A 27,189-nucleotide genomic window follows, 5' to 3' on the forward strand; every position below is an offset into this window, starting at 1 on the left:
CAAATTTGTTAATTTATTACAAAATGGCCACTCACAGAAAAACACAAGAAAACCTTTATACTTTTAGATCCGGGAAAGGAACTGGTGTCTCAGATACAAAATAATTTACACATAATTCATACAATTTTATTTTATATAGAAATAGGTCATTATTACAACAGCTGTACAATTCACTACACTTTGTCTTTTAATTACATAAAATCTTTTCTTTAGAAACATCCCAACATAACAAAACATACAAAAAAAGCAAAGTGCATTTTGAAAAGGAGAATCCAATCCTCGATCTTCTCATGAAAGATCTGTAGAAAGGTGCAGCATTCTGACTCAAGGGGCCGGCGCGTGCTGGGGTTTCCTCGGGGACCCGGAGCTCCACGGGCCTGCCCGGCCCGGGAAACCTCTTCCTCCAATTCTATCTCGGAGGTCCCAATAGGATTCTGGAATATCAGCTGCGTGATTGTGCTTTGCTTTGAGTCCGCCTTTGTAGTTGCAATCAAGGAAGTAAACAGGAACAGTCCAGTGTTATATTCAGGGGAGACAATAATCACTAGAAAGAGCCTCCTTCCGTTGGGTTCCAGGCCAGAGGGCATGGGTCTGTGGTCCGGTTAAGAACCACCGGCTCTGCCATCTGATTGGTGGGCTGTTTTTGATCCTGTGGTCTCCAAGTGAAGTCGCGAGACCTACTTATTTTTAATACCTGAAAGTGCCTAAGTTATCTCCTCTGTGCAGCTGTGCAAATTAAAACAAAAGCCACCATTTAAAAATAATGAAAAATAATCTCTTTATTCTCTCTCTTCAACAGATCTCTGACCCAGTGCTTCTGGAATGCAAAGGAAAGAGGATGAAGAGAGTAAAGGCCAGCTAGCAAGTGTGGACGCACCACAGCCAGCTAGAGGGACCAGCGTGCTCTCAGGGAGGATGTGCCCAGCCGTGCCATCTGCTAGGTGAACTGAGTAACAACACTTACGTGGGGGCACTCGTTTCCAATCCGAGTATGGCTGTAGAGCGTGCCCGAGAAACACAGAGGCTAGGGAAACATGGCCAGTATTCTGATCATTTTCCACGTGCCAGCCACCGTGCTCTGGAGATGGTTACCATCCAGGAGTTCTGAAATGTATGCAGTGTGCACAAAAGCCAAGGGTTTCAACTCCTCTCCCCAATTCTTGTGGCCACCCCATGGTCCGTCCATTGGTTAAAGCTGATTGTGACCCGATGGACAAGCCAGGGCTCTACCGGGGTGGCTGCTGGAGGCCCGAGGACTCAGAGAGGCTGCTGACCCTTCGGGGAGGGCGTGAGGACTGGGGCGGTGGGGGGTAGCCCAGGGTCCCTGGCTGTTGCGAGTAGGTGGAGAGAAGTAGCGAGTCCTGTTGCTCACTGTGCAGAGAGGTTGGTGCCTGCACCTGGAAAGAAAGGACAAAGAGCTAGAGGACTCACCTCTGTGGGTGGCCAGGGCAGGGGGTGGGGAGTTGGTGTCTAATCGTGGCAGTACCTTGGGGGTTGGGTGGGTGGGGAAGAAAGGAGCCTGAGGCTCTGACAGGTGGGTGTGAATTCTAAGCTAAGTTCTCTGCCAGCACTTTGGGTCCCAGTGGGCCAGGAAGCAGGCTTTGGGGTGTGGTTTCCTGAACAAGTGCACATGATCTACACATGGCCTGTGTATTTTGGGATGTTGGGACCTGAGACCATATGCAGATCATTGACAGGGCAGAAACCAAACACGCATGCAGTCTGTATACTTTTCACCATGGTCCCTGATTCAGTGACTGCTCCCCATTCTCCAGCATCAATGGGGGAACATCCTAATTTGAAGCCCAGAAACTTCAACTGGTCAAACCCTAACTTTGGAACCATCAGTCCCATTCCATACTCTTCCCATCCATGAAATCTCCCCCGTCCAAACCACCCAATGAACCCCAGGCACACCTGCCCCTCCACTTCGGCTCAGGCTGTCTCTCTTATTGCAACACTGTCCCTTCCTCTCCATTCACTTCACCCACACTTTGGCTCTGCAGCAGATGCCCTGGGGACTTCCTCCATGAAGGCCTCCAGCCACAGTGCTCTTACTGGCACAAACAAAGCCTGGCTGCTTTCTAGGACATTCCTTCTCCCCACATTGTAGCACAAGGTCCTGGAGACCAGCGAGAAGGCCCAAATGCTCTGTGTCTTCTTAGCCCCATGTCTTGGAGGAACAGATTCCCATCAACATGTTTGCTGCCAGGACTGCAGAAAGACATGGGAGGCCTCTAACTCAGCCCAGACCATCCCTGCCTTCTTCACCTGTGCCCATCTGAAATCACTTGGGTCCCACAAAATGACAAGATACATAAAGCTAAAGTCTTGAGTTAACTTCCCCTATGCTTGAAGCCAGGCAACTTGGAAAATACATCACAGGTGGGTTAGCATCTTTGGAATTAAATTGCATTTGAGACCTTCCAGAAGGGCTCTCTTCATCTTTATCTCACCTGTCCTTGAAATGTCTCAGTCACAACACTCTCCTGTGGCTTTGAAGGTGTCTAAGCAGGGAAGCAGAGCAAAGGGAAAGCCTTGCTCTGCCCTGTGGTGGGGGCTGGAGGCCCAGGAGTATGTGCAAAGGACAGAGGCAGGGCTGGGCAGGAAGGAGCATTCTGGGCATATGTTGGAGGGAAGGCCAGAGCCCCAGCAGACATTTCTGGTCCCCTCTGAACATCAACCACTGGCTCTCATGCTCCCACCTTCCAGTGTGTTTGGCACTTGCTTAAAGTAAGCAGCGACCATATGTGAAAGTGCCCCACATTTTCCTGGAAAGCCCCAATTTCATGCCACATTATTGTATTTGTCAAGCAAGTTGGATGAATCTTTAACTAAACATGATATAATTTGTATTTATATAAGACCGTGTGTGTAAACACACTAATGAGTCTGACAAACATAGTAATTGGTGTCTGACTTTTGCTCTCAAAAATAGGGATACGTATCATAATAACAATTACTTCTTAAAGATGGATTTTTTTTTTTTTTTGCAGGCATTAGTCATCTTACTGATTCAAATTTGCCCCACTCTCTCCCATATTCCAAACTACCCACAAAACATACTAGGTACAAATTTTGTAAATAGTGTTTGTCAGATGGAATAGCATTAAGGATGGATATTTTAAGCACATAATGTATGAGGCATAATAACTGAGTCTAAATTTCTCCTACTAAATATACAAACACTTTATAAACTTTAAGTTTTATAAACTTCATAAACTATAAAGCCTCAAACGCAAATCTATCTGGGGCTTGTTCTGGAACTGAGGACTAGAACCATCCTGAAAGCCAGGGAGGGAAAGGCCTGTCAGGCCGGGGCTGTGGAGCTGTACCCTGTGCCCAGGCGCATGTGTGTGGCGGCCCCCACCTGCAGGAAGTGCTGTGGCTGCTGCTGGGCCTGTGCGGGCTGCAGGGGCGACTGCCTGGAGGCGGGGAAGCTGGGCTGGGGCACCGCCTGTCCCATCAGCAGGACGGGGGGCGAGGCGCTGTTGCTGGTGGTGTGCATGTCTGCATTTGGAAACACGGCCTGGCTCTGTGGATACCTGTTTGGTCACATGTGGGAAGGAGAAAACAGACTTTTAAGAAAGAGGTGTTGATGTGGCACCAACAGCACAGGCAACAACAGGGCACACAGATAGACTGGGCTTTGTAAAAATCAAAAACTTTGGTGCATCAAATGACACTATTCCTGGATTGAGAAGGCCCCCTATGAAAAAGTATTGGTGAGTCATATATCTAACAAGGGATTGCTATCCAGAATATTTTTTAAAAAATTCCTACAACTCAACGACAACAACAACAACAACAAAACAGCCCGACTGCAAAAATGGGCAAAGGGTTTGAACAGACATTTCTCTCAAAAAAAGACACAAATGGCTAATAAGCACAAAAAAAGATGCTTAACATCCTTAGACAATAGAGAAATACAAATCAAAATCAAAATGAGATACCGCTTCATAGCCATTACAATGGCTATTATGAAAAAACAAAAAACAAAAAACAAACCAAAATAGCATTGATGACGATGTGGAGAAATTGGAACTTGTGCACTAATAGGAGTGGAAAATGGGGGACACCTGGGTGGCTCAGTCAGTTAAGTGTCTGACTGTTGATTACAGCTCAGGTCATGATCTCAGGGTTGTGAGATCAAGCCCTGAGTCGGGCTCCACGCTGAGTGTGGAGCCTGCTTAAGATTCTCTTGCTCTCTCCCCAAGTCCCTCCCCCCTCACTTCTTTCTCTAAAAAATAAGTAAATAAATAAAAATTTAAAAAAGAAATGTAAAATGCTATTATGGAAAACAGAATGGCAGTACCTCAGCAAATTAAGTCTAGAATCATCATATGATCTGGCCATTTCCACTTTTGGGTATATACCCCAGTGAAGATGAAAGCAGGGACTCAAGCAAACATTTGTAAATCTTTGTTTGTAGCAACATTATTTTCAATAAGCAAAAAGTAGAAGCAGCCCAAGTATCAACTGACAGATGAACAGATAAGCAAAATATTGCATGTACATATAATGTAATATTATCCAGTCTTTTAAAAAGGAAGTAAATACTGATTCATGCTAGAGCATGGATGAACCTTAAAGGCATCATACTGAGTGAAGTAAGCCAGTCACAAAAGGAAAGTCTTGTGTGACTCCCCTTAGATGAGATTCCTAGAGGAGTCAGGTTCATAAAAGAGAGCAGATTGTGGGACTGGAGAGTAGAGGGAACAGGGAGTTAGTGTGTAATGTGGGTTAGAGTTTCAGTTTGGGAAGATCAAGAAGTTCTGGAGACGGGCGGTGGTGATGGTGGATGTCACTGAAAGGTATGCTTAAAGAGACTTAAAACAGTAACATTTTTGTTGCATATATATTCTACAACAGTTAAAAAAAATTACAAAAGAAAAAAGGTGTTGATGATCATGGGCCATGAACAAGAGGCAGAGGAAGGCTAGTTAGGAAAGCTCCAGAGGAGCAGAGAATAGGAACAGGTGTTTAAAGCCTCCACAGAGAAGTCCATTTTGCATTATATTTTTGGAAATGTCATGTCTCTGTCATTTGTAACAAGATGGGGCATTGGGTCATGTCTAGAAGAGACGGTAAAGGAGACAGGAAAGGTAGAAATTGGGTTGACCAAACACTGGAGAGTTCCAGAGGAAAGAAATCCCATTTTCCCCTTGTTCACTGCATTTTAAGCATCCCTGGAGAGCGATATAACAAAAGTCTTTGTTTTTTCTAACTGAAAGCACCATTGGAGAATTTAAAGATGGCTCCCCGAAGTGCGCATTCCCCATGTGACCCCCCCGTGGGGTTTTTATTGGGGTAAAATGAAATGCTGTAGGTACAGACCCCCGCCCTCAGAACTGTTCAGTAACCATGCACTGCTACTGTTCTTGCTGCTGAGGGAGGAGGCAGGAGGAAGGGCTTCCCAGCGGGAAGCGTGCATCCCAGGGAATGGGGTGGGGGAACTAGCTAGAACTGTCCCAGCGAACTGCTGACAGACACTCAACCAGTGTTTAGACAGGAAAGATGCCTGTTGTACTTCTGCCTCATGTCAAAGAGCTAGGAACTACTTCCCAGTCGCTTTTCGTGTATTCAGTCCTCTATCTCCATTACCCTTTGTCCTGAGTAATTAATGCAACAGGGGAGCCAAGCCACTCCTGGACGTTGGGGCTGCCAGAGGTGAGGGGTCTGGGGAAAGGAGAAGGTTGCTTGTCTGGGAGGAAAGGAGGACCCACACTGGCAGGGTTTCATGGTCCCGTGACTCGGCATGAGGGCTCCGAGTACACCTGTGGAATCTGCCAGCGTCTGTGCGTCAGAGGAAGCCATAGGAGGGCCCTGGGGAGGGTGATCAGGCTACATGTACCTGGGTTATTACCAGGGGGACAGAACTGAAAAGATGCCTAAAGATGATGACAGAGAATATAATTGTTTCCTTTAGGTCCTATTCTAAGCATGGGATGCTGGCACACAGTTTTACCGTTTTTAGTGGGAAATGGAAGAAAAGCTAAAGGGGTGCTCCTGCAAAGGGGGTAGGCACACGTTGACCTTGCCTTTGGTGCGCGACACGCACGCGGAGCGCTGCTGGTCCAGGCCGATGAGAACCCTGCCAGCCCGAGAGCGCTCAGCGCAGCTCTCTGCCTCCTCCCTCCACCCGGGGCCACCTACTTGACTTGCCGTCCAGTCCTGCTGACCTCTGAGGGCTGCCTCGCATCGCAGGACCCAGGCATCATGGGCTGGATGGGCTGGCTCAGCAATAGCCTTGGAGCAGAGGGGGGGAGATAAATGGGAAACTTGAATCAGCACCCCCACTGTGGACCCGCTGGCTGAGGGCAGCACCTGCCCAGCCCGGCTGGGCCCATTCTGGCTGCCCATGATCCCCACGGTGCCCGCTCTGCTCTCAGAGGGTGATGAGTGCAGCCATCTGAGCCCCGGGCCTCTCTAGCCACTCTGTTAGCCAGAATCACCTGAACTCTGCCTCCATCCACAGCAGCAGGGAGGCTGACAGGGTCACTGGAAAGCCTGCACCTCAGCTGTCTTTCAAACAAGGGCAGTCTCTGTACCTGAGCTGCCGGTCATGGCTGAAGTCTGGGCTGGACTGGCACTGGCTGCCATCCTGGGAGGCAGAAGCGAGTGTGGTCAGGCTCAGAGTTGGCGGGAGCACCGCCGCGGCGCTGCTGAACTGGGACGTCAAGCTGTTCACCGAGTGGCTGCTTCCTTGCATCATCTGCGAGCTTCGCATTGGCCTTGGACCCTGGAGCCATCATGTTAATCAGAAAGGTAAAATTCAGACTCAGCTCTGGAGTTATTGCTCCAGGAACCCTCCTTCCCAGAACCCCTCTCTTCTATCCACCTTGGCCCTTCTTCTAACTTAGGACCCACGAGTTTTTTTTTTTTTGTTTTGTTTTGTTTTTTTAAACTATTTTGATCTTGTGACTGTCCCTGTTGGCTTCTAAGCACCTCAAGGATTCCTTGATTCCCTTGGACCTACCACAGTGTCAGGCTCTCTGCAGGCCAGGAAAATGTGCATGAACCAAACTACCTTCTGATTCATCAATTCCACTTTAGCAAGGACCTCCTTGCTGTTTCCCTCCAACTCATCAGGATCACTCCTGCCTCAGGGCCTTGGCACTGGCTGATCACTCCATGCTCTTCTCCTTAATACCAGTATGGCTCATTCTCTCATCCTTTCAGGTCTTTGCTCAAATACAATCTTCTCTTAGAGAAGGCCACCTAGTTAAAACTCCAGTCCACCATTCCACCTTCACCAGTGGTCCCACATCACGACTTGATAGGTTGGGATCTTTATTTGTTTGTCTCTCCCCTGACTTGGATCAGAGAAGTTTTTTTTTCTTTTTCCTTTTGTTTACTGCTTGTCCCTCAGGGCTTAGAACTTAGTGCCTATTACAGGGTGAGTACTTGACAAATACTTGTTGAGTGAAATCATAAATGAATGAGGGATTGGGCTTGGATTTGCTTGTGCTCTTTAGGTTTTGCCCTGTTTGACTGACTGTCCATTCATATGATGGCACCACAGTGTTTTAACCCTCTGACCTTCCATGAAATCTTTCAATGTTAGTGTAGGTCCTTCCTCAGTTTTGTGGGGTTTTTTTTCTTTTCTAGATTCTTCTCGGCTATTCTCATTTTCTCTTGACCTTTAGAATCCAAAGGCTGCATTTTAAAGGAAAGCCCTTAAGATGGGCCAAACTCTTAAATGTGTACTTTCCCACTTTTTATTGTACATGATCTGTTTACATTCCCTAAGGAGTCAAGGCCATTCTTATTCACATCTGTTCCCCTGGGGGATGATGAATGAGAGGTGCTCAGAGCAGATGTTTGCTGGACCCATGGTGATGGATGCCAATATGAGGCTTGAGGAGAGGCTATATCTTGCCTTCCGATCTTTGATCTTCCAGAAGCAGGGGCTTAGGACTTCTTAATTGTATTCAATTCAAGTGCCATTGATTGACGGGTGACTGTCAGCTTGCAAGGTCACGGGTGGCTTGTAGTAGGTGGTAATGGCTGTGAGGGAAGGGCCTGGTGGGGAATCTGAGGTACAGGGAAGGGCATGCTGGCCCCGGGGAAAGGGACAACAAATGGAAGTGGATAGCCTGTGTTCTCACACTGAACGTGGCTAAAACCAAGAGCAGATGATGAGGACACAGGACACACAGGCGGGGCTATATGGCTGTCAGTGTGTCTGGGTGCCTAGATCTCCCTCTCACCCCCGTAAGGATCAAAGCTAAAGTTTCAGCTGCAGGATACCTTTGAGGTATTTTAATACATTAATAAAACACAGGAGGAAACTAGTACAACTTGGGCTTCAGAGTGTCTTAGAATAAGGAAAGGAAATCCCTGCACCACCATCATCTAGCCCTGGTCACAGAAGAGGAACAGCTCGATAGGTTTCCAGGTAAGGGAGACTGCAGAACTCTTGCATGCCCTGGTCTGCTTTGGGGGCCAGAATTGAGCACACTTACTTGGGTCGATATCACACTGGATTCTCTGAGCAGGTGCTGGTTCGCCACCTGGGCAGAAGCGATCTGCCCGGGAAGTTGAGGGCTGGTCACAAGCTGGGCCTGGGAGCTTGGGGCCGACCTCTGCTGGACTTGCTGCTGAGCCTCAGGCCTCGGGGCACTGCTGAAGCTCAGGGATACAGCTGGCTGCTGTAGAAACATCTGCAAGCAGAAAAGGAGGGCCTTTAAGGTTGGGATCACAGGGGTCTTCACCTTCGGAGCTTTGCCTTCACAAACCAAGGTACTGTCTGTACCTTTTTCGTATTTCCCATCCACGGCAAGAGGTCAGCTTTCTTGATCTCTCTGACCTGCCGGGGAAGAATTCATTCACTCCACATGGGGGCATCGGGAGGCTATAATGCTGCGGGCACAGCACGAGGGCCCTGAAGATGGAGCAGGGGGTTGGAAGGACACTGACCCTTTGAGAAGCTTATGGTCTAGCAATGGGGGTCTAACAGGATGAAAGATGCTTAGATCCAGATGGCTTATAAATGACTTGATGTACTTGTACAGTGTCTGGGCTGGCCTTTTGGTTCCTTAGGAGGAGAGAGAAATACCCCAAGAATGGAACGGTTGGTGGGAGAGGGTGGACTAACCTGTGTCACGGGCCGCACCATCCTGGAAGCAGGACCAGGCCACAGACCAGGGTGTATACCCACCCTGTGGTTGGTACCTTCAGCCCAGTGCTCCCAGCTGAGATGGCGGATCTGCTCCCATTAACAAGGTAACTGCATTTCCAGGAAGGCCAATATGATAAGTTAGCCTGGCCATCTTAATTTGAAAGGGTTAAGGGAATTTGGTCAAGTTTGTAGAATGTTTGGGTGTTTGTGAGAACCTCGATCTGCCTCATTTGTAAGTCTGATGTACTTGATTTAAAAGAACTGAGTGCTTTGAAAGATTTCACTTCTAAAGTTTGCATGCTTTAGAAGGCCTTATTACGCCCAGGAAAGTTTGAAGGCTTTAGATATACTAAACTTGTAGATTAATGGTTTTTGTGGATATGTTGATTATTTACAGTTTGTTCAATCTATAAACTAACTGAACATAAATAAAAACAAGTAAAAGCACTGTTATTTTTAGATCAAATTAGTAGATTTGTAAATCAAATGTAATCTGTAAATTGATTCTAAAAGTCTAAGAAGAGCAACTTTAATACTTTCAGTCATAATTTAAACCTGAAACCTGTAGCCAGCTCTTAAGGAGCTGGCTGAAAACTGACATTATCTAACATATTGGATTCTTGACAAGCAATACCCCCCTCCCTTTAGGCCTGGGGCTTAGAGTTCAGAAGGGAGGCCCTCTTCTTTCCAGCCTCTGGGGTTTTAATCCCAGCTCAGGGATCCCAGACGCCCAGGGTGGGTGGTTGGCTGAATTGGACCAAGTCCCATCTCCCTACTGTCCAGCCACATCCCTCCCCCGCGCCCCCCCCCCAGCAGTTTTGAATGAGAGCTCTTTGTCACTTTAGATGTTAAGAAGAATTTTCTGGGTATCCATCATCTTAGATTCCGTTTGGGGATTAATACTTTTGTGTTCCCAGCTCCCTATTATAATATGGCTTATCTATAGCACATATGGTGACCTACACTTCATCACTTTGGCAAAAACCCAATACTCAAACTACATAACATACATTTTTTCTGGTAGGGAACAATTTACCTTCTGATCAGATTTCGAGTCAATGCAAACTTTATGACAGGCAGTATAATGTGGCTTTAATCATATATGTTAGTTCAGATTCCAGCCCCCATTGTCTACTATGGTATGACCGGGGCACTATTCATGACTTTTCAAAGCTTTAGTTTCCTCGTTCATAAAACAGTGACATCAAGAGCACACAGCCCATAAAGGATTAAGTAAGATTTATGCTGAGACATAGTCAGGGCTCAATCAATGTTAGATAGCAACAATAATATTTAAAATGAAAAAAAGAGAGATGTCTGGGTGCTGCCTCCATTAGGCATCTGCCTTCAGCTCAGGTCATGATCCCAGGGTCCTGGGATCGAGTCCTGCATCGGGATCCTTGCTCAGTGGGGAGCCTGCTTCTCCCTCTGCCTGCTGCTCCCACTCCTCGTGCTCTCTCTCTCTGACAAGTAAATAAATAAAAAATCCTTAAAAAATGAAAAAAAGGAGATCTTTGTTCTCTTGCCTCTTTGGGCATATAAAAACTATCTAAGAAATGAATGACTGGAATGCATAAATGAATGAATAAACAAATAAGTGAGGCTTTTGCTCAGAGAAGGGCAAACTGTTTCTGCTTATGTCAGAGACTGCTGGGTCTGCTGCTCTGTCTCGTTGATGTGTGTCTTCTGAGGGCAGAAGGCACCCTCTACTTGTCCTGTGTATCTCTGTATTCCCACAGTGCCTAGCCAAGTGCTGGATACATAATGGGTGTCTGCCGGATGGAGGGATGGATTAAGGGATGGACGAAAGAATGGGTGGCAGGAAGGATGGATGGAAAGATGGAAAGATGAATGGATGGATGAACGGGTGAATAGATGGAAGGAAGGAGTGATGAGTGAATAGATGGACGGATGGATGGAAGAAAGGATGGGAAGATGGATGATTGAAAGAACTAATCAAGGAACAGGTTTGCCTTTGCAGCAAGTGCCCGTCCGGGCATTTCTTCAAGTAGCCAGCAGAGGGCGCGCATACTCTCAAAAAGAGAGCAAGAGGCATCCTTCAGACTGCCGGGAATGACACAGCCTTTCGACAGAACAGCTCTCCCTTTGTGACTCCATCTAGGTACAAACACCAACACCTTGAAGGACCTCTCCCTGATAACCCAATCTTTTTTTCTTTTTATAATCATACTCAGCAAGCATCACATGCACACATGGACTCTATGAAAGTTCCAGGGCACCAAACTCAGGTGAGAAAGTCCACTGACCTTTGAGTAAAGGATTTTTGGGGAAATAATCCTGGTTTGCTGCTGTGCACAATCCGTGCCTCTCTGTTTTATCCACAATAAAGTAAAATATTATGGCTTAGGAAGATGATGTCTTAAACAGCACCGGGGTCAACTTTATAGAAAGTATGAGAAAAATAGCTCCCTAATTCAAATAGAAAAAGTTATCAGAGAAGAAAAAAAGCTTCTAATTTTTAAGAATAAACCAATCGTATGCTTAAATGTGGTTTCTCATTATTCTAATCTGCTTTTTTACCAGTACTTAATATCACAGAATATCTTAGAAATACACAAAATAGGGGTATAAGGAAACCTCATGTATCATCATTAGGTTTCAACAATTATCAACATTTTGCCATTCTTTTTTTTTTTTTTTTTTTTGCCATTCTTATTTAATTTCTCCTTCCCCCTCCTACCTTTTGGGGGAAGGGATAGAGTAATTTTTACTTGCTTATTCTTTATGCTTGAACCACTTTTTTTAAAACGAATATCACATCTTGGTTAAACATTTTGGAATGTATTTCTTTACACCTGTAAGCCTGTAAAACTGTAAGAAGGAAGACTGCTTGAAGAAAAGTTCTCTGGTTGGACTATTTGTGGATTTCCATGTTCTTTGGAAAATTCCACTGCAAAGATAAGGTCACAAGAATGAAAACAGGGAAGGAACACATTGGAGATCTTGATTTCCACATCAACCCTTACAAAACTCAAGTGCTCTGTGGGCATATACACTTTGAGGGGTAACAAAATGCATTGGTTACAAAATAAAATAGAATTCTTTATAACAAGGAGTGAAAAAGATAACCTTGTGTCGTTTGTTATTTTAGAATTCAGCTTGAATGTGGAAAAGGCAGGAAATAGAAAAGCCCGGGCTTTGAGGAGGATGTTCATACGCCTACCTTGCTTTTAGCACTTTCTGGCTCAATTTTCCCCTTCCTGTTAGTGTAAAAATTCCATTCAAGTAATTGGAGTCAGGCAAGTTCTGCCAATCAGGCCCTGGATCAGTGAGAAAACATTACGGCTGGGAAGAAGTAAGTAAAAAGGGACTTTGACACCTTGATGACTTCATTTCTTTTCCAGTAAACACGGTGGTCCTCTCCCCTGTCCATTCTGGGGTGCGGCCGAGGAGGCGGGGCAGCTGCTGGGCTGAGGGCGTGGCCGGACGCTCCGCCCCTCGCCCAGTAGGCGGGGCTGTGCGTGTGCTGCTGGGCTCGGTCCTTCCAGTGAAGAGCGAGTCCTGGGTGGAGGGTGTGTGCAAGGGCACCTAGTGTCCGGAAAGCCGGCCAGCAGCGCCTCTGGGGGTACCCCCGCCGCCGGGAGGCACTATGGCGGGCAGCAGACGCCACCCCATCACGCATTATCTCAGCGTGCACCAGCTGGGCACTGCACCGGCACAGAGCCTGCCTGTCGCCCTGGGGAGGGTCTGAATGGACTGTGCCCCGGGAAGCTGCAGGTCCCTGGCTCCAGCCATTTTCCCCAGACACTCTCCTGCTTCCTTCTGCCTCTCCTAAGAGGGGGTTGCAAATGCTTAGAGCTCTCAAGGCAGACAATTACATTTACAATTAGAGCCTGGGTCAAAAGAATGCACTTAGGAAGAAAAATAGCCTTGCACTTATCCAGGTAAAACTTGGTAAAAATCATTTATCCTTGAAAGAGATCTAGTATATACAGATTTCCTTCAAAACACAATCTCTCAAAAGGATTCAAGGAGGGGAACTCTGGGGCACGGTGTCACGGTTAAAAGCTGCTGTTGTCAGAACATGCAGAACATGTCAGAACAATGGGCATGCACAAACAGGGTGGTCTGGTGCTGACCTCCTGTCCTCAGCTCCCTCGGCTGTCCCCGCCTCGGGGCAGGGTGCTGATCCCATCATTTCCCACATCTCCCTCCATTAGCGCTTTGGATGAGAGACAACAGCATGATCACGTCCACGTTCCCCACCAGCAACCCCCGCAGTTACACAGGTGCTGGCGGTTTATAACCCCACGGGGGAGGCCAGCATCAATGCAGGGTGATCAACTACCACTTATGAATGAAAACGCAGGGGATGTATAGACATTATGTGCCCAACAGAGCAAGGGGTAAATGGGGTGGAGTCATGTGAGATTCGAGTTTGGCCTGGAGTTGGGGATGGAAGAGGTGGGATTCGTTCCTTGTCCTTGGTGTTGGGGGTTTCAATATGCTTAGTAAGCGGGACTCATCAGGGCAGTGCAGACGGACTTTGGCAGGAGTCCTGCCCACCGTCAAAGGATAGGTACGTATGTTGCAGGGCAGCAGGGAGGACAGAGGCCATGGCAGACACTGGCCCAGGAAGGGGCATCACCTGGATGTTGGAGTCCTGCACCAGGCAGAGCTGCTCCTGGATCTTGTGGAGCTCTTCCTGCTGCCACCGGATGTTGGCTTGCAGGATCCGTGTCCGCTGCTCCAGCTGGTCTTTGATGGTCTGGAACATGCTGAACTGTGCTGAGAACTTGAAGGTGGAGTCAAAACACACAACAAGATGAAAGAGTGATTTCAGCACTGCACACAGATGTTGCTGCTGTTCTGAGCAGCCCCGCCCACTTTCATTTCCGGTCCCTTACCAGCCCCTTCTGGTGTCCCTACTGAGCCACTCACTGCGGGGGAGCTCAGCAGCACGCAGGGGCTTTGGGGGAAGGGTGGGCATTCCAAGGGTCCCCATGTGGGCTATTCCAAGGCCCACCGGAATTTGCAGGTCTGACGTATGGCAGGGCAGTCTGGGAGGGCCACAGAATCTGGACGTTGAGTTTGTAAGTAAACAACGCTCACAAAATGATATTCCAAATTTGGTTAGACAGACAAGTGGTTTTGGAGACAAATGTCAAAAAGCTCCCAGGAGAGCAGATGCCAGTTCACAGGCAATCCGGGGTCCTATCATTACCCTAAATTTGATCCTGGCAAGCAGGGCTCTTCCGTAACAATTCACAAATGAACTTCACTCCAACACTGGGCGGGGTGGTGTGTGTGCTCCGCAGGCAGGTAGGTCTGCTCTCATAACCAGCTGGGGCCACGGGGCCTTATCACCCTCCGTCCCACCCTTCCCTTCCCCCAGGCTTATTTGCTCCTAGGAACCTCTTAGAAACCTGTGCACAAAAGAACTAAGGAAAAGAGGCAAAGGCGTACAATCACCTGACATTTGTCCTGAGGGTAACACTGGCAGAGGGTGACCTTATTAAAGGAGGAACACTGATAAGTGCTTTGCACAAGAGTGCCAAATTGTCCCTTCTTTCACTTCTTACCCTTTTCCTGGGACAGAGGTTGGCTTTAGGAAGATTCTACAGGTGATCCCTGCCCCATGCTACCTGTCTACCTTGACATAAGTGATCTCCTTGCAGGAAACACGAGGAGAGTGTGGGATCATGGCCAGTGAGGTCGGGACTCCTGCTCTGGGCTTCCCAGGGGACTCAGTAATTTCTGTTTCTTGTGTTTGCTTGCCTGGGGCTTCTCTGCTCACCCCTTCCTTCCTCCCTCCCTCTCTCCCAATCTTCTTTTCTCCCTGCCTTCTTTTTTTTTTTTTTTTTTTTTTTTTTTAATGTCCATTCCCTTGATCTCTGTGCCAGCAATCTCCCTGGTCCATTTCTTGCCTTTGTCTTTTGTAAACAACTCCAGAGACACTTCCTCTGCCCTTTAACCTCCCATAGTGGAAAAGTAAGGAGGCCTGGAGAGCTTAGGGTACAGCTGGGATACACTGAAGGATGGAATAGCTGATCACAGTTTAGGGAGTGGCAAAATAATAAATAAAAAGAACCAGTACGGATAATAAAGGCAGATGCTGTAGTTTGCAGAGACCCACGCTTGCAGAGGCAGGACACCAATTCTTCACATCATACCCCCATGTCACACATGTGACTTGCTTGGGATCACACAGCTAGAAGGTGGTAGGGGCTGGAATGTGAATCGGGAGCCTAGGGAGGGGGGGGGGGGAAGGCCAAGAGGTTTTGCCAGCAACACCTCCCCCGCCTCCTAGTTCCATCTCAATCAGAGCATCTCTGGCTTCAGACTTCATTTAAAATAAAAAGTTCTGCTGTTCAACACGAGTTTAAAAATACCTGTGCCCTGCCAGACTGTATCAGCAAAAACTTCAACAGAATGTAAGTGATCAAAACACTGAGCTGGGTTTTTTGAAAGAGAATTTGTTTGAGAAAGTAAAGAGTTCTACCAGGTATGAAATTAAAAACAAAACAGAACACAACACAACACAACACAAAAGCTTCCGTGGCAGGTCCTACAAAGTCAGGAAACACTCGCGGCTAGGCCTTTCACATCCAGTAGAAAGGACACTCCGGGTTGCCCAATTGGCTCCAAAGGGAAGCAGGAGGGGGCTGGGCAGTCAGGGAGGGGCTGGCACTGTGCTTCCTAAGTGTTAAGTACTTCTAGTATCATCCTGATTTTCTTAAGGCATTCCAGGACACCCAAGCATTAGTCTCTTTTTCTATTTCTGATCATGGCCTTTTTGAAAAGACCTTGACGCTAACTTACAGACATTTTAGAAAAACAGTATGAAAGCAAAACCACCAGTTACCCAGATAACCATTTCTCAGATTTTGTTTTTTCCCTTTCTGTGAGAGGGTGCAGAGCAGTAACATCCGTGAATGGGAAGAGAGAAAATGGTAGAATCCATTGTCTTACACAGAGCAGGTACGAAAACAGCTGACTTGAAAGGTCAGCATTATGCAAGAATGTCTTAAAGAATGTGGTTATTGTTAAGTTTAATATACCTAACAGACCAAGAACTGTTATTGTTAATTAAAATAATGTTCCATACATGAAAAAATAGAATTTGAAGAAGACCTTAATCACATCATTATGCATTATAAAACAAAGACATTCCTTCACATATGCAAGGCCCGGAAGTTAGAGGGCCTCTCATTTTAGGTGTCTTTGGATGGGAAAAGTTACTAATTTCATACCAAATGTGCCTTGGAAATTTAAAGAGAATTTTTTTTTTCCTAATGAGGATGAATATAGTCGATTTTAATTAGTTGACTCTGGATGAGTTGTTTTTACATCCTCCCAGCTTAACTCTAGAGAGGAGCACGTGCTAGCAGGTGTCTTTCTTATTCTAGGAAAGCATTTGAGACCACTGTTAGGGGGACCTATGTCATAAAGAGTTTTCATCAGTGGTGACAGGTGTGCACGGACACAAAGGTCCACACTTCCGCAAGAGTGCGGCCGTTTGGTGAACCGCTGCTACCTGGGACCGCCTTGTGGGGAGAGAGTGGGACCAAGACCCCATAAAGGAACAGAAAGCAGACACTGGCCTAGATGGAGTGTAGGACAATCAGCTCCACCACCCTCCCAGGCCACGGAATAAAAGAACTGCGGCTTGATTCAGCCAGACCCAGATCCCATGACCCTCATCCCTGTGGATCCTCCAGCTGGCAACCTCCAACCCATTCTTCCAGGCCCAGCTCAGGCATCACCTCCTAGGGTGGGGGGATGGTTTTTTTTCTATTTTCATACTGGTTCTGCAAACACACACCCTCTCCTAGGTCTGTTTATATGCCCAGCCCTCCCCTGAACCCTGACTACTAACAGCAAGGGCTGAGTTACAAGCACCTCTGGGCCCCCGACGCTTGCTCACTTCCCGACCCAAATAGTAACTCACTGACTGTTGCTGAAACGAAGGAATTACTCAGCAAAACCATGATCCTTTACCAAAAAAAAAAAAAAAAAAACCAAAAAACAAAACAAAAAAAACACCACCCTAATGTGATATTTATAGTACTGGACTCACAGCTCTTATAATTTTGCTGTCTCCCTATGACATTTGGCCCAATTTCAACTTTTCCTAAAATAACATAACCAATTTGGAGTCATAAAAAGTAAGAGGAATGGAGAAAAGTGGCAGAGAGATGAACGAAGATTAAGGAAATGATGAGAGCCGGAGGGACAGGTATAGGATGGAGTTCACAGCTCGGCATGACCCACAGGCCCAGGGGAGAAACATTCCCCATCTCAGGATCTTAGATTGGACATATACTTCGGCACAAGCACGTACGTTCCCCTTCAAGGGGCTACCACGTGTTACGTCTTGGGGGAAGGGCAACCACCAGCTTTCCCTTTTCTGGAGTCCCAGACTCACCTGTGTCATGGGGGCAGAGGGGCTCTGCAGGATGGTCTGGGGCAGGAGCTGCTGTGTGAGGTCACAGGACGACGGGGCTGGCAGGGGAGCCTGGGGAAGAGAGGGCGTTTGTTAACAAACACCATTTCTGGGCTGTTCCAGAGGTCCATGGGTGCTCTCAGTCAGCTGGGTTCTTTGGGTTGAAGGAGATGCTCTGCCCAAGAATGAAGAGCTCACTTCTAGAAGGTAGGTTATGGTGTTGCCCTTGCAGGACACAGAGTCCCAGCTGACACACAGCTGGTGAAGGGTACAGCATGCTCTTGACAAGGTCCTGGAGTCCCGTGGGGTCTGTGATGCCTCCCCACCACCATGGGCCCTGCGAGGCCATCGCCATGCGCCGGAGCTCTGCAGGTCATCTCCACCCCCAACCCCCTTGCTTCTGTTCCTTCTGTTCTAGACTCCATTCTTGGTGGATTTGGTTGCTCTTCTCCCAAACTGAGCCGTGTCACCTGAGCTGTACGAATGGGGTTGTGCTAATAGCCAGTGTTGGCTTTGTGTGCGGTCCTTTCTGCCCAACACGCATGCAGACGGACGTGCATTAGTGCCCTGCATTTCTGTAGCCATTCATTCCTCCAGGCAGTGAATACTGGTGCTGTTTCACCCCAGACAACACTGGGAGGCCAGGTTCTGAGGGAGAAATCCCAGGCACAGGGACACCCAGAATCTGGTCTGGAGTCTCCTGATTGCGTCTCCAGCACTGTAAGAAGGGACAAGAACTGTGTCCTCATCAGTGGCAGAAAGTAGTTTTATTGGACAGCCAAGTGCTGGAAGAATGATGTTCATGGTCTTTGCCATGTTTGATTTGAAAATAAAACTTGTCACCCAAGCTTTCCAAGTAGGATGTACATGGAGAAGGCAAGTAGGAAGATGGTATGTTCATTCCCATCCCCAAAATGTCAGTGAGGGATGGGTATGAGGTAGTTGGCAATGATCTGGATATGGCTCCTGAAATTCTGGGACATGTCTCCCATCCTGAGGTGGAGGTCTATGTCCATCTCTGTGGGTGAGCTGTGACCGCTCTGACCAAGAGCAATGGCAGAGGTGACACAGTGGGGCTTCTAAGGCTAGGTTGTAGAAAGCCACGGAGCTTCTGCCTGGCTCTCATGGAAAGCCCCCTCCCCAGACATTTCTTCTTGGAACCCAGTTGCCATGCCTGGAGAAGCTTAGCTCTAAGGCAGGGGGAGGCCCATGTAAGTGCAGGGTGGATTGTAGATGTGAGCACAGATACACCTGGAATGTGAATTTCCCAGCCTGGGCTGGTGGCGCCTCTGACACCAGGCAGAGAGGAGTCAGAACACCCCCCCACCCCCAGCCCCCGCCATGCTAGTTTTGAATCCTGTGAATGTGAGAAAGGACTTTGCTTTACACCCTTAAGTCTGAGGTGATCCCTTACGAGGAAACAGATTACCATAGAATTGTACATCAGTGATTCTGCATACAGCCAGCATGCTGACTAAAAGGCCGCTCATTCCATGACCTTTTGGAGAGGTCTGGCGTAGATCAGGGACCCTGCCTGATATATGCAGAGGTACATTTTTGTTGACACAGATATCTCAAACATTTCCACTGGGGTGAAACAGGGCTCATGTACCCTCAGAGACTCGGGGGTGTGACCCCTTGTTTGAGGTTTCCAGCTTAATCTTTAAAACTCATTTGGATTTTGCATTCTTTGATTATACAGCTGTGTTGATTTTGGAAGAAAATAATTTCCAATTAGTTGCTAATTAAATGACCTAGCTTCCCACTCCTGCCCACCACCCCACACTCTCAGTGTCCAGGTATAGTTGGTTCTTTGTGAAGAGGTAGCATGCTGTCTTGGGATCTAGCCACTGGGGCACCCCTGGGCGAGAAGTTTCGAGTCACACACATACCGGCATGGAGGCCGCCTGGCTGAGCCCTGGCACGGGGAGCTCTTGGGGCAGCGTGGCCGATCTTGGCAAAGCGGTGGCGCTGGCCTCTGTCATCAGCTTGCTTGGAGTAGCTGTAAGAAAGCAACCAGTCACCTTCCTGACTCACACATACTTACCAGTTTTCTTATCAAAAGAGGGGAAACATGACTATGGTGTACATGAGACAAGGGCCTGGTTGGGCTCTCTGACAAAAGAAAGTCCAGCAAGTTCTGTTAGCCTCCAGCCTCACCTGGGAGCAGACAGATGACAGAAAACCATCCCCATGGCTCATGTCCACCGTCTGGTTCGACCACCTGCCTGATCTCCCAACTCCCAGAGTCACTCAAGCCCAGCTAGGCTATAGGAAGTGAGTGTCCCCTGCTTTCTGTCTGCTGGGGGAGCGGGGAGAAGGGGAGGGCAGGAAGCCCACGGGCAAGGGAGTGAGAACGAGTGTGAATTGGAAGGTAGCTTCCACTCTGAAGCCACGGACTGCCCTCCTTCTGCTCAGGCCCGGGACCCCTTGCCAGGCTCCACCCCCCCATTGCCCCAGGTGGGGTGCCCACCCCCTCGCCATCCATGGCAGATCACTCACAGGCGGGTTCTGACACGGCCGTGTGCGAGGATTTGTGGGAACTTCTGGAGGACGCTGATGGCGAGTGACTGGTGTTAAGGCCCAAGGTGCCCACGTCAAGTGCATTAAAGTGCTGCTGAGGGTCCAGGCTGGAGCCCTTGTCCTAAACACATACGCATATACACACACACACAGAGTCCACACAATTTCAGCATCGAGATGAGGAGAATGAATGACAGGACTTTAGCTCTCTTCTAACTATGTGGAAAAATTTGGAGGGGGTAGGGAGATAGATGGGAACCGTTTGGAAACAAGTCCCGATGTACTGGGGTAGAATATTTGTACAAATGTATCAGCTGGGTGTCTTTGAGAGGCTGGTGGCCTTATATAAGCAGAAACTCTTATGCTTTCTCACCTTGGATTTTGATTTTTTAGATTTTCATAACTGATGTTGCATTTTATTTTTTCCTTCAAACTGTCATCTCACTGCTCAGAATCTTGGCTTTCCCAGAAGGGGAGAAGATGCAAGTTCTAGAAATGAGATTGCTGGGTATGCTGGATTGTTAACACTCCGATGAAACCAATGCCTTTGAACCCTTCGGAGCGCCTCCCGCATGGTCTCCCCACTGCTTCTCCTCAACAGCCTCAGAGCCCCAGCATGGAGAATAGGCAAAGGGTCAATGATCTCCCAACCACTGATTCCTGGATCCCAGGATACCCCTGCTTCCAGTATTGTGTGATGAGAAAACAACAGTGCCCTTCCAACCCCGAGAAGCCATTTTTCCATCCGGGAAGGCTTAGTGGCCTAAGTGAAAGCCAATAGGCGTTAAGATAATTTTTAAGCTAAAGAAGAAACAGAATGCCTGCTCTCCTGAGCCATGCTCCTATCGGGTCACAGGAGGATGGCAACATTCCTGGCATCCATAGGCTGTTTGGATTAGGCTCTTCTATGTCCCATGGTCTTGGGTCTTAAATCTCTAGGTGTGAGTCTATGTGGCTATTCTGTCTTTCAGGTCACGGTTCCAGGGAGGGTGGGTACTGTGTGTGTGCCCGAGCGGAGCTGATACGACTTATGTGTGACCTATCGTTCTTCATGCAAAACAGAATTACAGGATGTGCCTGGATTTGCTGTGCTAAATATCAGCTCAGAGATGCCGCAGCTTAGCCCAGTCTCCCCTGACACACCCTTTGGAGCAGGGGTCCTGGCCCACAGCTGCTTGCCAGTTGTGTGCTCCTAGTCAGCAGAGAAATATGGACAACAATAAGAGTAAGCCCCGAGAGACTTTTCTAGCCATCAGATGGAGCTGCACATCACACCCAAGCACGGGAATCTTCATTTTACAAAAGCATCAGTCAGTGACAGATTTGAAATTAAACACTTGAAGAGTCCATTACCACTGATAGTTTGAAAAACACTGTCTTGGAGCTTTTCCTTTAAAAAGGGCAGCCCAAGATTGTGTTTGTATGTTTATACATATGTGCATGTTTATGAGAAGTTCCCCTGGGTTCTAGGATGTCCAAAGGATCAGAAAGCTCAAGAATGCATTTCCAACTGGATGATGTACACTGTGCCTGTTCATGAGCTGAGATGTATGGGGTGGCAAACCCCTGCCTACAAACAGCTTAGTTCTGTTCTTGGACATGATCCATGATGCATCATATGACAGAGCTGGGTAATAAACACATCCTTAAACAATGACAGGTGTGTTACATCAGGGCGCTGGTGATAGATCACCACACATCACATCACCATGTAGCAAGTCAGTAGGGGAGGCTCGCCTAAGACACGGGCTGCTCTCTTGGCTTTACGGGCGATTTCTCCTTCCCTCCAACCCACTCTCGTGGACCAGAGAGGTTTCATTGTGTTGCTGCTGCTCAGCAGCTCCTGGCTGAAGTCTCTGCGTTCTAGGTAGCTGGGCAGCCTGGAACTCAAACCACATGTCACCAATGGTAAGAGACACTTTCCATCCCTACATTCTGACATATCTGAAATTGGGATATGCCTTCTGACTGATGAAAAGAAGTCCTTATTTCACAGATGAACTGGTAACAGCATTTTCTCTTCCTTAGTGGGAGATAAATAATGGTGGCTCTTATAACAGATAGCTTCTTGGCTTTGATGGAATACACTGCTCCCTCCCTCCCTTGCTTTCTCTACTTTTCTCCCAATATGTGCAACTGCTTGAAGAATGACCTTTGAGGAACAGGCCTCTGGTCTGCTTGCACATTTCCCTCCACCTGTCTGACACACCAGGAGGGAAGGTAGGGAGAGCTTGGCTGGAGGGGACCCGAGAGCTGCCCGCAGAGGAAGGATGGAGGTTAGGTTTTGTGGAGGGGAACACCCCTCCCTAGCAGAGCTCCCTGACACGAAGATGGCTCTGACAGGGCTGTTAACTAAGACCTGTAGACACAGAATTAGAAAGTGCACCTTGCTATTGATGACATGGAGGGTGGGTGAGGGGCAGTCTCCTCGCGGGAGGCCTGGGTCCTGGAGGGAACGCATCAGCCCTTAGGCAAGGGAGGACAAGGGCACCCCAATTATTCCACAGCTCAAGGGACGATGGAATAAACCCCTAGCTTATTATCTGTGGGAGAGATACATGGTGGGTTTATTACTGCTGCTCTCATAAGGATGGCAAGTTGCCAAGATCATGCTTCGAGTCCAGGGGCTGTTTCTTACAGAGCTCTGTGAATTCTAAGCCTCAGTGCCTTCAGGTACGGGAGCTAAATCCTGTGGGTGCTTCTGTCCTTCATCTGAAGGCCGAGGACAGTCATAGCGTCTGCCGCGTAGGAGTATCATGATGGTAAACAAGAGAAAACCCAAGAAACGTGTTGAATAATACTGGGAACATAACAAATAAAAATGTGACTACTTTGATTGTAACAACTCATGGAAGAACTTACGTAGGCAAACATGGCCTTTAGCCATCTGGCAGGGATCAGCGTACCTTTAGTGCCACAGGGTGGACAGCCTCGGGTGGTGGGTCTTCCAAAGCCAGCTCCTGCCTCCTTTCTACCCGGACGTCCGCATAACTGATCAGGAAATCAAGAGACCACAGCTGGAGGTGGGACGTTCCAGATGGCAACAGCGAAGGGCACACGTGTGATACATCGAGGTACGCCTGTGACGCCCACCCCAGAATTGTCACCATGACAGAAGCTAGTCTTGTCACTTGTTTGAGGAAGGAGTTTCATTCTGTGCCTAACTGCCACTGGGGTGACTTCTAATGAGACATCCAAAATATTTTCTGTTCCAGGATGTTTTGACTCCCTTCTCCTTTACTTATCTTCTCCCCATGCCCTGAAACTTCCAAGCATAATTGTCTTTAGAAACATATCTTCATCTACAGGATAAGGCATGGCCTTTGACTAAGCAGAAGCTTTTCTTAAAACCTACTCAGTCTGGATTGTACGTACTGAGAAATGACACATGACTTTTTTAGTAATTACAACCTTTGAAATTTTTCTCACAAACAAATCGAGAGCTGGCCCCAGAGACCTGATTTGTCTGTGGGCCCACTTTTAAGATACCGTGGGGAAATCAATCCATTGTAGTTATGGCCAAAGGGCCCCAGCTCTGGCCTCTGCCTCATGTGTGGAAGAACAGGTTGGCCACAGGGCCCTGGCAAGTGATGGTGTCTCAAGGGGCCTCTGGAATGCTTGTTACCTTATTTACTGACTAGTTTACTCCCAACTTTCTCTCAGAGTTGCTTTCTAAGATTTGAGAGGAAGAGCAGGGTCAAAAGCAGAGTCTGAAGACCAAGATGTTGATGATGTCCAGCCTTCACTGGGGGCAAAAGGACCCTGTGGCTAAGGCCCAGGCTGGGTGGGACTCCTATGCTGTTGGAAACCACTGGCTGCCAAAGTGGTCAAGGGTGGGCTGAGAAGCTAAGATCAAGTCCCCAAGAGTGGCATGCAATGTGATGGTCAGGGTCACTGGCAAGAAAGACCAGCATTTCTCCCCACTTATTAAAACAGAGATTTGCTTGTTGATTGTATACATACATGCATGTGTGTGTACATGGTATCATTTATGTGCCCACCTACCTGCCTACTTGTCACCTTTCAATCATCTATCTCTTATCTCTATAAAACACCGTATATATGTATAGTACCTATATATGTACCTATATAGTATCTGTATATGTACCTATATCGACCTGTCATTTATCTATCATCTATCTATCATGTATATATACATACATACCTACAATATAGATAGCCTTTCTTTCTTTGCTCTGCTCAAATGCTCCTCTCTAGACCAGTTTAAACTGACTGATGTCCTTAAAATTCCTGTGTTAGGGGTAAAAAACCCATGAATGACATTTCTCCTTTACCTTTGGGAATTGTGACCCTACAGAACCTGCATCTAGGGGAGGTTGGACAGACAGCCTCCCTGGGATGCTCAGCTCACCCACCCTGGGATGGGGGCTCCCCGAGGCCACCAGGAACCACCAGGAACCCTCTCCCTCTGGCAGCCAGGCTCTATTCCCTATGCTGCCTCAGTTGCCAGCAGGAGCTTTTAATGAATTAAAAATAGAGGGGACTAGGTCTATGAGTGACTTAGAGGAAAAATTTTAATTTTCTTCTCCAAACAGTAACAAGGGAAGGCTGGGGGTTGGATGGAGATGAGGGGAAAATGTGGAAGTAGGTCAGTGAAGCAGTAACTCTCTAAGTCACATTCTGGCAGCCTGAGGAGGGACACATCGAGCCCTCAGCCCAGGGTTGGGGAACAGAGATGCGTGTGTCCCTGGAAGGAAGCTGAACTCTGGAGACTACTCTGTGAACCGCAGAGGACAGCCCAGGTCCCACTGAGGAATCCAAGCCCAGGGCTCGCTTGCTCCCTGGCAGCTGGGACTACCCGCGGGCGCTTGCAGCGCCCCCTCACCTGACGACCGAGTGTGTGCACACGATGAACTCGGGCTTGGAGTTCCACTGGTGGTACGTGATGTAGTAGTGTGTCTGCAGCCAAATCCACTGCTGCCCTTTGGTCAGAAACCGGTAGCAACAGGACTTCCCTTTACCAAACTGCATCACTGTGGACAGAAAATGGACTGCCTGTAGCAAACGTGAATATGACAAGGATCTCTCCCCCAGAAGGTACTGTTGGAGAGAAGTTTTTAGAAACACCGTGCCAAACGGCGTGCTCTTCTCCAGGTGTGCCGTACTTTAAGGGGCTATCAAGATCCCGGCAAACGTTATTGAATTCTTAAATAAGGCAAAAACCATCTGCACGCTTCCCTAGATGCTCACAGGTTTAAGAGAGCCTCAGGTAAGGGCAGATTCCCAAACCACTGTTTCATGACGAAGAGGCCTGGGTTTGCCTGCGGCAAGAGCAGAGCACGGGAGAGACAATCCAGATACTGGGAGAACTGGGCCCCAATTAGACCTGACAGCCTCCAACCTCCACATGGATTTGGCGGCTGTCAGAGAGCAGGTCATGATTCATCTACGCCATCCTAAGCTCGGGACCCACTGCTGTGGGGCTGCGTGGTGCCCCCTAGGGTTAAGTCTGTCGGTGGGCTTTTCCGGAGGGGTGGGGGGCAGGGCTGGAACAGAATGGGTGCTGTTGGAGGACTAGCCTGGGCAGGGCAGAAGGTTGGGACTGCGGGTCTAGGGAAGGACAGGTTGGGTCACTGCCTCAGTGCCTGTGATTTAGTACCTCTTTCTGCAAACGCTTTACAGATACCACAGCTGGGAAACTAAAGTGACAATGAGAGCTGCTGTGTTGGAGACTGTGATCTCCGAAGGGGTGAGAAGCCCGGCTGAGCATGGGCGTGGGCTCCACAGAGGGAGAAAGTCTGGCCTGAGCCCTGGGCCAAGTCTTTCAGACCGTGAAGGGAATTCTACCCCCATGGTGGCCTTGCTCCATTAGAAGGGTCAGAAGCAGCCAAGGCTTGAGGTAATCCTGCTTCTCAAAGTTTCATGGGCCCACGAATCACTTGTGGGGGATGGGGGTCTTGTTAAAATAGACGTTCTGATTCCACAGGCCTGGCCTCTCTCCCCATCAGGAGTCCTACCTCCTTTTCCTCTGTCCACCTCTTGTCCTCTTCTGTGGCAGACAGCCTTCTCTGATTCCCTCCCCCCAGCTGGGTGAGTCCCCCAATATCCTGAGCACATCCCCCCCAGTGCAGTGACAGCATCCTATAATGTCACTTATTTCTGCTCTTCTGTTAGACCTTGTTCCTGCAGAACAGCAAGGAGATTCTGATCATCTTTATGTCCCAGGTCCAGCTCAGTACCTGGCCCATAGCTTGTGACCAGTATATGTCCCTTGACAAAAAACAGTGATGTTGAATTAGTATTTTGTCTTTGAAATGTATTGCATAACTTAGAAAAAATGACCATCATTATATATTCTCTTCTGTCAGATTAAAATAGCTTGCATATCTGAAAGGTATGGGAAGGTGCTGGTTGCGGGGGTGAGGGTGGATGGGAGGAGGCGGGGCAAAGTCAATTCCAGGTGGAAGCACAACCCTGGGCAAACCACAGAAGGACCTTTACCACTTTCCTACATCATTTCGGAGAAAACGAAGTTTTCCTTCTCAGAAAGAAACCAAGTAATAAATTGACTTCCAGGGCCCAAGAGTCCTACTGTCGGGGCTCCGTGGACACCTTTGGGCCTTGGGGCTGGACGTGGGTTACTCACAGTGCTGGTGGCACCTGGCCAGGAGCTCCAGATCGTCAATGTGGTAGTAGTCATAGCCCGAGGTCCCCAAAACTTCAAAAGGCAGGTATCCTATGATCGGAGGGGCTCTGCCATGCAAAGGGTACAGCTGGTCAGAGAGCAAGGACCCTGCCCGACTCACGATGGCAGCACCTCCATCCAGAGAGGGGACACTATGCACATTTAATGATCAACACAGAGGCCTCATTTCTCAACAACAAGGGCAGGAAAATAATTTTGCAATGGTTCAAACCAGAGAGGCTGTTTTTTCCAAAGTGCTCAGACTTTCTGGCATTAAGATACTCGGTTTCGTTGGCATAACCTGGGTTAAATAATAATAAATTTTATCATTATTGAATAATTAAAAACAGCTATAGATTGGGTCAGTCCAATCCCAAAGCGTAAAAAATGTTAAAGGGTAGGGAGGGGAGATTTCTCACCCTTAGAAAGAAAACTGAATTAAAGGGACAAATGGGTGCTGAGAGAAATAAGATGTCAAGTTTCTCTCCT

At 48.0% G+C, this 27,189-nt stretch overlaps 1 protein-coding gene across 6 annotated transcripts in view; it reads right to left on the bottom strand.

Annotated features, from left to right (window-relative positions):
• Positions 1–27,189, bottom strand: part of NPAS2 (neuronal PAS domain protein 2) — a 153,025-nt gene continuing 125,836 nt past the window's right edge. For 3 of the 6 annotated variants that reach the window (XM_004753034.3, XM_004753033.3, XM_013056373.2), the window contains 12 exons: positions 26,662–26,768; positions 24,901–25,048; positions 22,961–23,045; positions 20,034–20,175; positions 19,424–19,533; positions 17,514–17,603; positions 13,734–13,880; positions 8,469–8,666; positions 6,552–6,742; positions 6,157–6,249; positions 3,371–3,545; positions 1–1,397 (listed from right to left, as the gene is read on the bottom strand). In XM_004753034.3, the coding sequence (XP_004753091.3) occupies positions 1,227–1,397; positions 3,371–3,545; positions 6,157–6,249; positions 6,552–6,742; positions 8,469–8,666; positions 13,734–13,880; positions 17,514–17,603; positions 19,424–19,533; positions 20,034–20,175; positions 22,961–23,045; positions 24,901–25,048; positions 26,662–26,768 (1,657 nt within the window). In that variant the 3' untranslated portion in view covers positions 1–1,226. The remainder of the gene's footprint in view (positions 1,398–3,370; positions 3,546–6,156; positions 6,250–6,551; positions 6,743–8,468; positions 8,667–13,733; positions 13,881–17,513; positions 17,604–19,423; positions 19,534–20,033; positions 20,176–22,960; positions 23,046–24,900; positions 25,049–26,661; positions 26,769–27,189) is intronic. The other 3 variants (XM_045077701.1, XM_045077700.1, XM_045077699.1) reach the window with 3 other exon arrangements.

The sequence above is a fragment of the Mustela putorius genome, unplaced genomic scaffold (assembly GCF_011764305.1).
Source record: "Mustela putorius furo isolate JIRA1106 unplaced genomic scaffold, ASM1176430v1.1 tig00000224_pilon_pilon_pilon, whole genome shotgun sequence".
NCBI classification, from domain to species: Eukaryota; Metazoa; Chordata; class Mammalia; order Carnivora; family Mustelidae; genus Mustela; species Mustela putorius.